The sequence below is a fragment of the Hippoglossus stenolepis genome, chromosome 5, assembly GCF_022539355.2.
Source record: "Hippoglossus stenolepis isolate QCI-W04-F060 chromosome 5, HSTE1.2, whole genome shotgun sequence".
NCBI classification, from domain to species: domain Eukaryota; kingdom Metazoa; phylum Chordata; class Actinopteri; order Pleuronectiformes; family Pleuronectidae; genus Hippoglossus; species Hippoglossus stenolepis.
Genome location: NC_061487.1, coordinates 28,872,502 through 28,882,936, shown reverse-complemented (window position 1 = coordinate 28,882,936; position 10,435 = coordinate 28,872,502). Strand labels below are relative to the sequence as shown.

The 10,435-nt window shown below is 43.6% G+C and overlaps 1 protein-coding gene across 1 annotated transcript; it reads right to left on the bottom strand.

The window, feature by feature from the left end:
• Positions 1-767: 767 nt before the first annotated feature.
• Positions 768-8,750, bottom strand: LOC118110083 (fibroblast growth factor receptor substrate 2-like). Its single transcript, XM_047340004.1, has 7 exons — positions 8,266-8,750; positions 5,411-5,499; positions 5,235-5,326; positions 3,725-3,911; positions 2,539-2,673; positions 2,275-2,438; positions 768-2,160 (listed from the first exon to the last, which is right to left on the bottom strand). Exons 3-7 carry the CDS (start codon positions 5,298-5,300, stop codon positions 1,123-1,125), a joined length of 1,590 nt encoding a protein of 529 aa, XP_047195960.1. The 5' UTR covers positions 5,301-5,326; positions 5,411-5,499; positions 8,266-8,750; the 3' UTR covers positions 768-1,122.
• Positions 8,751-10,435: the final 1,685 nt, after the last annotated feature.

Here is a 10,435-nt window from a genome sequence, read left to right as displayed (position 1 = left end):
TTTATATACAGTCACTGATGGTCTTTATATACAGTCACTGATCATCTTTATATACAGTCACTGATGGTCTTTATATACAGTCACTGATCATCTTTATATACAGTCGCCGATGCTCTTTATATAAAGTCACTGATGCTCTTTATATACAGTCACTGATCATCTTTATATACAGTCACTGATCATCGTTATATAAAGTCACTGATCATCTTTATATACCGTCACTGATGGTCTTTATACAGTCACTGATCATCTTTATATACAGTCACTGATCGTTATATAAAGTCACTGATCATCTTTATATAGTCACAGATGGTCTTTATATAGTCGCTGATGCTCTTTATATACAGTCGCTGATGGTCTTTATATACAGACTGTATATAAAGACAATCAAGGACAGAGCTTTTGAAAACTACAATCACCTCCCTGTGGTTGTTTGTCTCCACCAATCAGAGAAGCTCTTATGACTGTGAGCTCTGATGAGTTATTTTAGTCTAACTGAACATCATTCCATTAATCAGCAATTATTTTATAAAAATTGTTTCCTGTTTCAGACACTTTTTTAAAGTAAAATACAAAACTATTAGATTACTTCACTTAAACACAACAGAGAAAAACACTATTAATTGATTGATGAAAACTAATTCTGATGAATGTTGATTGATTGTTATCAACCGCTAACATTCATTAGTTGTGAGAAGTTTGGTTGATTAAAGGGGTTAGGGAGGAAGTGACGTCAGCTGTGACACAGGAGGGGTGTCCTCCACTCATACATATAAAAACAGACATTTATTGTGCCAGAATCTACTGTACATACAGAAACATACGTGTACCATGTGGTCCTTAGATACTGAGTTACAGCAGCATGTAGTGAATCATATAAAAGAATAAATGGAATGCTTTGTTCAGTAATACTGATTTGTACCATATAAAGAGGAGGAGTCTTATTAACATCTTCATCACCGCCACCACGCTGCCTCAACAACAGAGGAGGAAACTGCTCTATGACTATGTGACCACACAGGAAGTCATATGACCCTGGTTCAGGAGGAGGAGTCTGTGGCTGCGTGTCCACGTGGGACAAACAGCGTCTCCGTCTTTACGCATGCGTGTGAACAGGAGGTGTCACGCCGTGCTCTTAGTTGGCAGCTCCGTGCTGTTGTGTCTCGTCTTGCGTGACGTGCCGTCGTCTCGCGGCCGGGCCTTCTGCAGGTTGGACATGGCCGCGGTGCGCTCTATGTCGATGAGGGCGTAGAGTTCGGTGCGGCGGGTGGGTGTGGTGGGGGGCAGCGGGGAGGTGGGGGTGCGTGGCGTGTGGGGGTTGCTGCCATCCGAGGCGCCTTTGTTGCCGGTGCTGCTGTCCATCTCCACCTCAATATAGTTGAGGGTTTTTGGCGGCTCCGGGTGACCCGACAGTGGCCGCCGGAAGTCAAAGTTGAAGATAGTAGGTCCATCGGTGCGGCGCCGGGCCGTGTCCGGCCGGTGGGCACTGAGCGGCGCTGTGACATTCTCTGTGTTGACGTAGTTGTGTGAGGGCTCGAGGGTGGCTGACAGAGGGTGGGAGTAGGAGTGGTGCAGCAAGCTGTGGTGAGGGTGGTGGTTGTAGCCATTGAGCGATGGCGTCTTTAGACGACCGCAGCCATTCTCCTCCTCCTCTGTGCTGGGCTTCCTCGCCTCCCAAACCGGTGGCAGTGCCGGCAGGTTCTCATAGTCCAGGAGGGCGGTGCGTCTCTGGGCCGAGTTGTTGACATTCTGCAGGTCGGGGGTGAGGGGGGGCGGGCGGTGGCGGCGAGGAGCTGTTGATGGATTGGAGAAGGAGGAGCTGTTGGAGGGCAGAGGGGCGGGCTCTGGCTCAGCAGGGACCTCGCTGTGGCCGTTAGTCTCTTGGGGCCCCGGGGCCTCCTTCAGCTCCTGCTGCCTCTTCTCCTTCTCCATCAGCTGCCTCTGAACTGGGGTGGGGCCCAGCACAAAGCGCACGCCCTGAGGCTCCAGCAGCACCTGGGGCTCCGGCTGAGGGGGCGGGGCCGGAGGGTCGCTGCGGACCCTAGGGGGAGGCGGGGGGCACTGGGACTGGGGAGAGGTGGGGCTTTCCAGAGGGGTGGTGACAGTCAGTGGACTGGGCTGGTCGTCAAGGAGACCGGTGGTGTTGACATATGTGTGAACCTGAAAACACACACACACATATATAGACAGACACACAAACCAGAAGTTTAACGTCAGAGACATGATCAGTGTGATCAGCTCATATGTTTGTGAATAATACGACTGATCTCTCACCGCCTCCTCAGTCACCAGCAGGGGGTGTGTGGAATCCTCCCCCACCGACGGCAGACGGGTGCTGGCCACAGACGGGTGACGGGTGGAGGGGTGAGACGGAGCCTCCCCCACAGAGGGAATCCTGCTCACACCGTTAGGCACCGTGGGCACAGAGTAACCCTGAGCTGATGACACACACACACACACACACACACACAGTCAACAAACTGAGATGATCAATATTCTTCATCAAACTGACTGTTGTCATGGAGACAGTGTGTGTACCTGCAGGAGTGAGCACACCCTGGTGGTTGGTCTCCAGTACTGCCTCCTCCACCACACTGATGCTGTGACTGTGCATCACCTCCTGCAGCATGTTGAAGATTTCTTCAGCTCGAGAACATTTGAACGCAAAAATACCTGAAAACACAAAAACATTTTATTAACAATGACCTCATTCTTATCTGCTGTCATCACATCTGCTGCCATCACATCACACCTGTGATGTGATGGCAGCTCGCTAAATGTCAGTTACATTCTTATGTAAATAAATATACATGTAAACACAATGCGCGATTTATTTTAATTAATAAATTGCTCCCTCCTCTGACCAGCTGTGTCACAACACAATCTCATCATTACAACTTTACAATCAGTAATGTACATTTACAAAACTAGCCGTGAAATAAACAATTGTGTGTGTGTGTGTGTGTGCTCGACTCGGCCCCTTTTTACACACAAACTGATAATCACATGTATTCGGATCGTTCCGGTCACTTTAACCCTGATGCCCTGACTCTGCGCCACGTCTCGTGTAGAAGGTTTAAACGTGTTTCATAAACTCTAAGAGCGATCAAACACAAAGTAAAGATCAGTCCTGTACGTGTCCTAATAACTTGTGATCAGTGTTGGTGTTTATTGTTAAAGTGTAAAGTGAGCGCAGGTCAGGAGGAGGAAACAGACTCCGACAGAGACTCTCACACAGGACGACCGGACCTTTAATGTGCTTCTGTCCTGAAGCAGCGCTGTTCTAATTATTCAGCGGCGTAAACCCGCTGAAACTATTAATGTAGCAGAAAACATGATTATGTTCAGTCTCTGTGCAGGAGCCCAAACATTAACATGTGCTGCTCCTCCTCCTCCTACATTCTGTGCTGTGTGCGGCAACCTAACATGATGTCGGTGTAACTATATTCCAGCCACATGATTGGCTCGCGCGGCACTGTTCATGGTGTCCGTCAAAACATGGATGGAAGAGTTCTGTCGACGTTGTATTGACACGTCTTAAATTTATAGAGGAAAAGTTATATCACGATAATTATCGATATACATTCATCGCCCAGCCCTATTGGTAAGGTTTGTGTTTTCTGATGTTTAATGATTTTTCATTCCTCCTGACTTGATAAATGTTGTACTGCATCAGGATACATACAGACAGTAGATCCACATGTTTTATGTGATCAACGTGTACCTTGTCCCGTCTGGCAGCGCCGGCCGCTCTCAAACGAGAAGAGATTGGAGTCGTAGCCATAGCGCCGTAAGCAGAGGTAAGGCCACCTGACGTCGTCACGGCGGTGGGTGTGGAGGACAAGCTCTGCATCGGTCAGCTCCATCACACCAGAGCCCAGCTCGTTCCCATCGTCGTCCACGTTGATCACCTGAACACAAAGTCAAGAGACTGTCAGAGGGAGGGAGGGACAGACACACACACACACGCTGCAGGATATATCCAAAATCTACTGTACTTTACATCCAAGTGTCTGCAAGCCCCAACATTCGTATACGACTCGAAACGGTGTTCACCAGAAGTGGCTAAGCTAGCGGACATTAGCATTTCCGACGGTCCCTGAATGCACCTCGTAGGAACATATCCGAGGACATTAAGGCTTTAAACTTGGTGGAAATGACCTCGTTTAGAGTCAAATTTGAATGTCGGGGCTTGTGGACACTTGGATGACACCACACGAGCAGTATGAAGACATGTTATGTGTTTTTGCTGTTGGTTTTTTTACGTCTGAAGATAAGTCACTAATATTTTCAGTTGTATTGGATTCAGCTGCTACTCTGTTTACCCCTGAAACTCCAGCAGTGTTTTGTGGACTCAAACATTTCACCCATCCCTCCATCGGCATAGGGATGGGTAGATAATGAGTGAATTATCATTTTTGGGTGAACTATTCCTTTAAAAACATGGTGTTGCATCATTATATGTAGGAAGAACTCCTTTCCTGTCAGGAGTGTGTGTGTGTGTGTGTGTGTGTGTGTGTGTGTGTGTGTGTGTGTGTGTGTGTGTGTGTGTGTGTGTGTGTGTGTGTGTGTGCTTGTCTCTCTCGCAAAATGAGCATCATATTTATTTAGTTATTAATCGATGATGTTGGATCATGAATCCGGATCGTTCTCAACTCTGGATTGTCCCGGTGTGGACTGTATAATAAACGTCATATTTCTAGATATGAGAGCCGCTCCATTCAAAGTTGGATTCAAAAATCTCTTGTAATCAGACCAGGTTTTCACCGAAATCTTTGCCAATTATCTACAGTGGTTGATCATAAAACACATTATTGTATAATACCAAAGAGGAGGACAAACTTTGGGCAGTCAGACTGGTACATTTTGTTCATTCCAAATGAATTGAATTCATGGTTGAAAGATAATCAAGTGTGACCATATTTTGTAGATTGAAGCAGCCTGAGCGTGCTTTGATGATTTATGTTCTATGTGTTATGTATTGTTTGTATAAAGTGTGCGTGTCTAGTGCATTTTATTCTTCATCAGTAGCTGTTTTTACACCTGCACAGCGACTACAGACAAATTAACCAAGATCGCTCAACTAGCTCATTTACAGGAATGTTTATTAATGAGCATTGTCCCTTTAATTTTAAACTGAATAAATAAAATATATAAATAAAAACAACTCAGATTGAAAATGACGGAGAATGACTCGGACGTTGAAGGACTGGGGCATCTCTGCTCAGACTGACCTTGAATTTACTTTGATGAGTATCTGGAACTGACTCTTTCTCTGGACAGCTTAAACAGCTACCCATGGCTTCTTCAGAGAACCATGTGACTTCTGGAGAACAGAAGGAACCTCTTTACAACCAGAGAACATGAAAGACTGTGCAGAACATCACTGGGACTGTAGCGGAACCCTCACCTAGATCCTGTCTCCAGTAGCTCGGGTTCCATCCTCAGAGCCTGAGGGAAGATCATGCTTCAGTTCATCTGCAAACATCCACAGTGGATCTGAAAAAAAACCACACAAATGTCAACAGAACAACAATGTCACAGATGTTCTCAAATACAAAACTATAAGAATGACCACATCACACGTTCTAAAATAGCGTTGGGAGATGTCAACTTAATTGGCATATGGCGATGCTGCACGCATTCATTCATTTCACATATGAGCTGTAGGTGAAATCCAGAGACTCGTCTCCAGAGCTTCTCCAGAGTTTGTGTTTCACAGCTGAACAACACAGCAGCAGGTTTTCTGCACAGACTCGTTCACAGCATCATCAGATCCTCCTCATGGTTCAGGTGGAGCAGCCGGGTGCAGCAGACAGAGACAGGAAGTGACGTGTTACCTCTGCTGCAGAGGTCATGTGAAACGGTGTCAGTTACAACAAGCTTTTAGCCTAAATGTCCTAGACTGTTCTTGTCGGAGGCGTGTTTACATTATTACGCACACACCGAAAAATCGCACACCCTTTCGCCCAAGGCCACACGCAGGGTGCGCGCTCACATTGCTACGTCCGCTTTCATGGACTTTTAGGCTTAAAACACAGTGTAAATGACGTTGTTTAGAGTCGAATATAAATGTCGGGGCTTACGGAAACTTGGACGACATCACAGGAGCAGGATAGAGGCATGTTAGGTTTTTTCGGTTGTTTGTTACATCTGAAGAATCAATCACCAGTTACTTCAATTGTTTTGGATTTGGCTGCAACACTGTTTACCCCTGATCTCCAGAAGAGTTTTGTGGACTCAAACACTTCACCCCCCCTCCATCAAAGTAGTGATGAGGGAATTTTCATTTTTCAGTGAACTATCCCTTTAAGGTCGCAACAACGTCACACATGCTCTCAAATCTAAAACTACATGAACAACAGAACGACAACATCACACATGTTTTCTAGGGCTGTTTTGATAATCGATTAATCTGTTAATTATTTTTCCAATTAGTCAATTATACAGGTTAAAAGACAAAAGCTACATCTTATCCTGTCCACCTGTATATTTGAAAAGCAAATTGATTTTCCTGTACAATGCTGTTTCTATATGTATTACAATTGATGATAATTCATGTTTCAGATAAATACAGTTTAATTGTGACTAGTCATAATCCAAGTTCAAGATGTCATAAATTTACTTTAGTTCAAAATACCTTAAATTAAGTTTGAACCAGTCAGTATGGTGTTGTAGATATCATTAACTTTAATGACTGGCCAGAATTTATGTGTAGATATCTAACACTGGAATTAAAGAATGTAATATATTAATTAATTAAAATGAAATGTAATATAATACCTGGATCACAAGCCAGTTAATATCTGGATCGTACGTGAGTTAATATGTTGATCGAATATGGAGCTTTTTTCCTATCTTTATTTACAGGGTTGTTGCACGAAAAAATCCAAGAGCAGAGGAGAAATCTGAGAGCAGACGATTCACGAGCGCACAGAAACCCGCTCGAGTGCGGAGAAGGGCTGAAGCTAGAGCGTAGGAAATCCGTGCGAGCAACAATATATCTGAGTGCAAGCACACAGTTTGAGCAGAAGCAAAGCTAATTTAAGTGCAAACTGGGGCTATTTGAGTGCAAGGGCAGGGTTTTGATGAAAAGTAATACACAATCTGAACATAAATTCAACAAGTCATGCTCTAAAACTTAAAAACCACCCTCTTGAATAAAGATAGGAAAAAAGCTCCATAATCGAACATGCGTTTGGATCGTATGCAAGTTAATATATGAATTGAAAATGTGTCTGGATCGTACGTGCGTTGATATCTGGATCGAACACGCATGCGGATCATACACGAGTTAGCATCTGGATCATAAATGAGTAATATGTGGATTTTTAAAGAACATGACATGAATGTGACATCACATCGATGATGTTTAGAGTTGTTTTAATCATCATGTTGAGTTAATGTTTGTTGAGTTGCAATGTGAACAAAAAACACAAAACAAAACCAAAACTCTTCTTCTAGATTCTTCCAAAAAGTCATATTCAATTAACTTTATATATTTTTTAATGTCCACTTCATGTAAATGTGTTAACCCTAACCCTTTACAAAGTATTTATCCAGACTATCATCTGCACATTAACATTCATGGTATTAAAAACTGACAAAAATATCAGTTCAATATTAATGATTCATTGTTCACTGAGTAAATTGTGGTCATTAAATAAACTTTTTTAATGAAACTAATTTCTTATCACGGAAGATGATTAATGTTGGAAATTAACGTTGAATATTTTCATCTGTCAATAACATTTATTGCTTGATCAGTAGTTTTTTAGTTGTTAATGTGGAAAATGTAATCAAGTTCAGTGCAGAGTAAAAATCCCTCTTTTCTTGATGAAAGTATTTTAAGTTCCTCAGTGAGTTCCGAGTTTCTACAGGAAGTGTTAATAATAATAATAATAATAATAATAATAATAATAACAACAGCTTCATTTAACAGCTGAAACCACCAATTGAATTATTGATGAGATTATCAGAGAACGAAAAGGTTTCAATTTGTATCAATAATGTAGATAGGACTGATTTAACTAGGACGTCACAGAGCAGCAGCTCGAAGTGACACAGTGTGTGTGTTGTGTTGTGTTGTGTGTGAGTCCTAGCTGTGTAATGGCAGCTAACACGGAGCTAAGCTTCAATAAGCTAAACGCTCGTTCCTGCTGATTAGCTCCGATGCTACATGTTAGCTCCACACAGCGACGCTCTCCGCCTGCTGGCTCTTCAACAACCCTGAAAACACGTCTCGTTTCACGGAGCCATACTCACCAGACACCGGCAGCGTGGTTAATCAAACCCTCCAGACGTGTCCACGGAGCGGGGAAGCAGCTTCGGTTAGTCCCGGACCGACGCTGGCAGCAGACGGAGGAGCCAGCTAGCATTAGCCGCTGCTACACCCGCAGATCCTCCATCTTTCCTCTGCGCTGCCAGAGCGCCAAAAAACAATCACAACTTGTTAGAAAGCTCTTTAAAAGCCCCGTCCGCCACCATCCAGCTGCGAACAACACCGAGAGTCCGCCCCCGGTCCTCCGGGCTCCACTGCGGCCTCACCGCCTCCGTCCAAACCAACTTTCTGGGGCTAAAAACCAAGTTTTAGACGCTGGGAGCGAGTCTCCGCTGTTAGCTGTTAGCGGTTAGCCTGAAGAGCTAAATCACTGCTGCTCAACTTCCGACACTTCACAGAGCTGCACTGCGCAGGCGCAGCAGCACAGAGAGCTCCACATAGTACTGTGAAGAGTACTAAGAGTACTGTGACAAGTACTGAGAGAACTGTGAAGAGTACTGAGAAGAGTACTGTGAAGAGTACTGGGTATAACTCTAACTGTTATAACCAGGCTCCACTGAGACTTGTAAATTAGTCCCTGTCATTTGTTAAAATCAAATATATATATATATATATATATATATATCACCTTAAATAGCAGGAGTGAGAGAATTTTGTGTGTGTGTGTGCGCATGTCTATCTATAGTTATAAGGCCAATTTTGATCTGGTCCTCACAAATTCAAAGGAATGTTTGAGGGTTAAAATTAGGTTTGGTTTAGGGTTAGTTATTTAGTTGTGATGGTTAAGGTTAGGGTGAGGGGCTAGGGAAAGTATTATTTCAATGAGTGTCCTCAACTATAGAGAGATGTGTGTGTGTGTGTACAGACTCCATCTCGCTCTCAGTGGGCCTCATTTACTAACAGTGCGTCCACACAAATCTGTGCTTAAACCGTGCGTACGCACGTTTGACCCACGAATCCGGGATTCATCAATATGTTCGTACCTAAATTTGTTTGTACTCTGCGAACAAATTTAGAACTTCCTCAGACCATGCGTACGCACAAATGATGAAGGCCCGGCTGTCCTAGAAATTTAATTTACTGATGCATTGACCAAATGTATTAAAAAACTATGAAATTGATGCCTTTTCATCCTCATCTATATAAAAACCTGCTGAATTCATATTAATCTCTCTCTCTCTCTCTCTCTCTGATTCCAGAGCTGCAGGATAACAACTATTATTATTATTATTAACAATAATACTTATTACTTAATTACTACATGAAGTGTTGCTGCTATCATTAATAATCAAGAGCATCTTTACACTGTTATTGTTTTCATTATGTTCCTGGTCTCCATCTCCGCTCTCTCCCTCTCTCCTCTTGACCTTCGATGTAAAGAGCCTCGAGATGATGTATATTATGATTTGGCGCGATACAAATACAATTGAATAGAATTGAATTGAACGTGACGCTCACAGTCACGGTGTTAAGGCGACTACAGGATCTGGATTCATGATCCGACACCATCGATTAATAACTAAATACATGATTGTAAGTTTGTCATCTAAACCATAACCATCCTGTTTACAGCTGGTTACATCCCCTGAGCAAAATGCTCTAACACTGTTTAGCCCTGAGACTCCAGAAGTGTTTTGTGGACTCAAACACTTAACCCCTGACCCTAATTTATGTCACAAACATTAATGGTTGCAACACTTTCTGTATGCGTTTCAAAATAAAACCACTCCAGCGTTTCTGTTGACGGAATCCATTCTTTTGTTTAAATGTTTTTTTTATTGTGAAATATTTGCAGGAGAGGAATATTCACAGCTTCATACTGTATAGTACTGGGACACAAGGTGGAGGACCTGATTAGAATCAGTCTTGAGGGAACTAGCTTGGAGGAGGTTGATGGTTTGGAGCTAAAGGCCCGAATACAAGGGTTTCAGGGATGGGCTCTAAAGGGAGGGGGAGGCTTTCTGTAAGTTCCTTTGTACTTGTTTTGTTGCAGCAGCTCCACTGGTCTTTAACCTGAGTTCACTCACACTCCTCCGCTCCCTTCACTGGTTCCCAGTGGCTGCATCCGTTTCAAAACACTAGTACTTGGTACCGTGCTGTGACCGGATCGGGTCCAGTCTAAATCCAGGACATGGTCAAACCTCACAGCCCAGC

Coding starts and splice junctions, on each gene's coding strand:
- LOC118110083 (XM_047340004.1), bottom strand. CDS start 5,300: ATGGGTAGCTGTTTAAGCTGTCCAGAGAAAGAGTCAGTTCCAGATACT. Junction 2,439..2,538: donor GGGTGTGCTCACTCCTGCAG/GTACACACACTG, acceptor GTGTGTCATCAG/CTCAGGGTTACTCTGTGCCC. Junction 2,161..2,274: donor TGCTGGTGACTGAGGAGGCG/GTGAGAGATCAG, acceptor GTGTGTTTTCAG/GTTCACACATATGTCAACAC.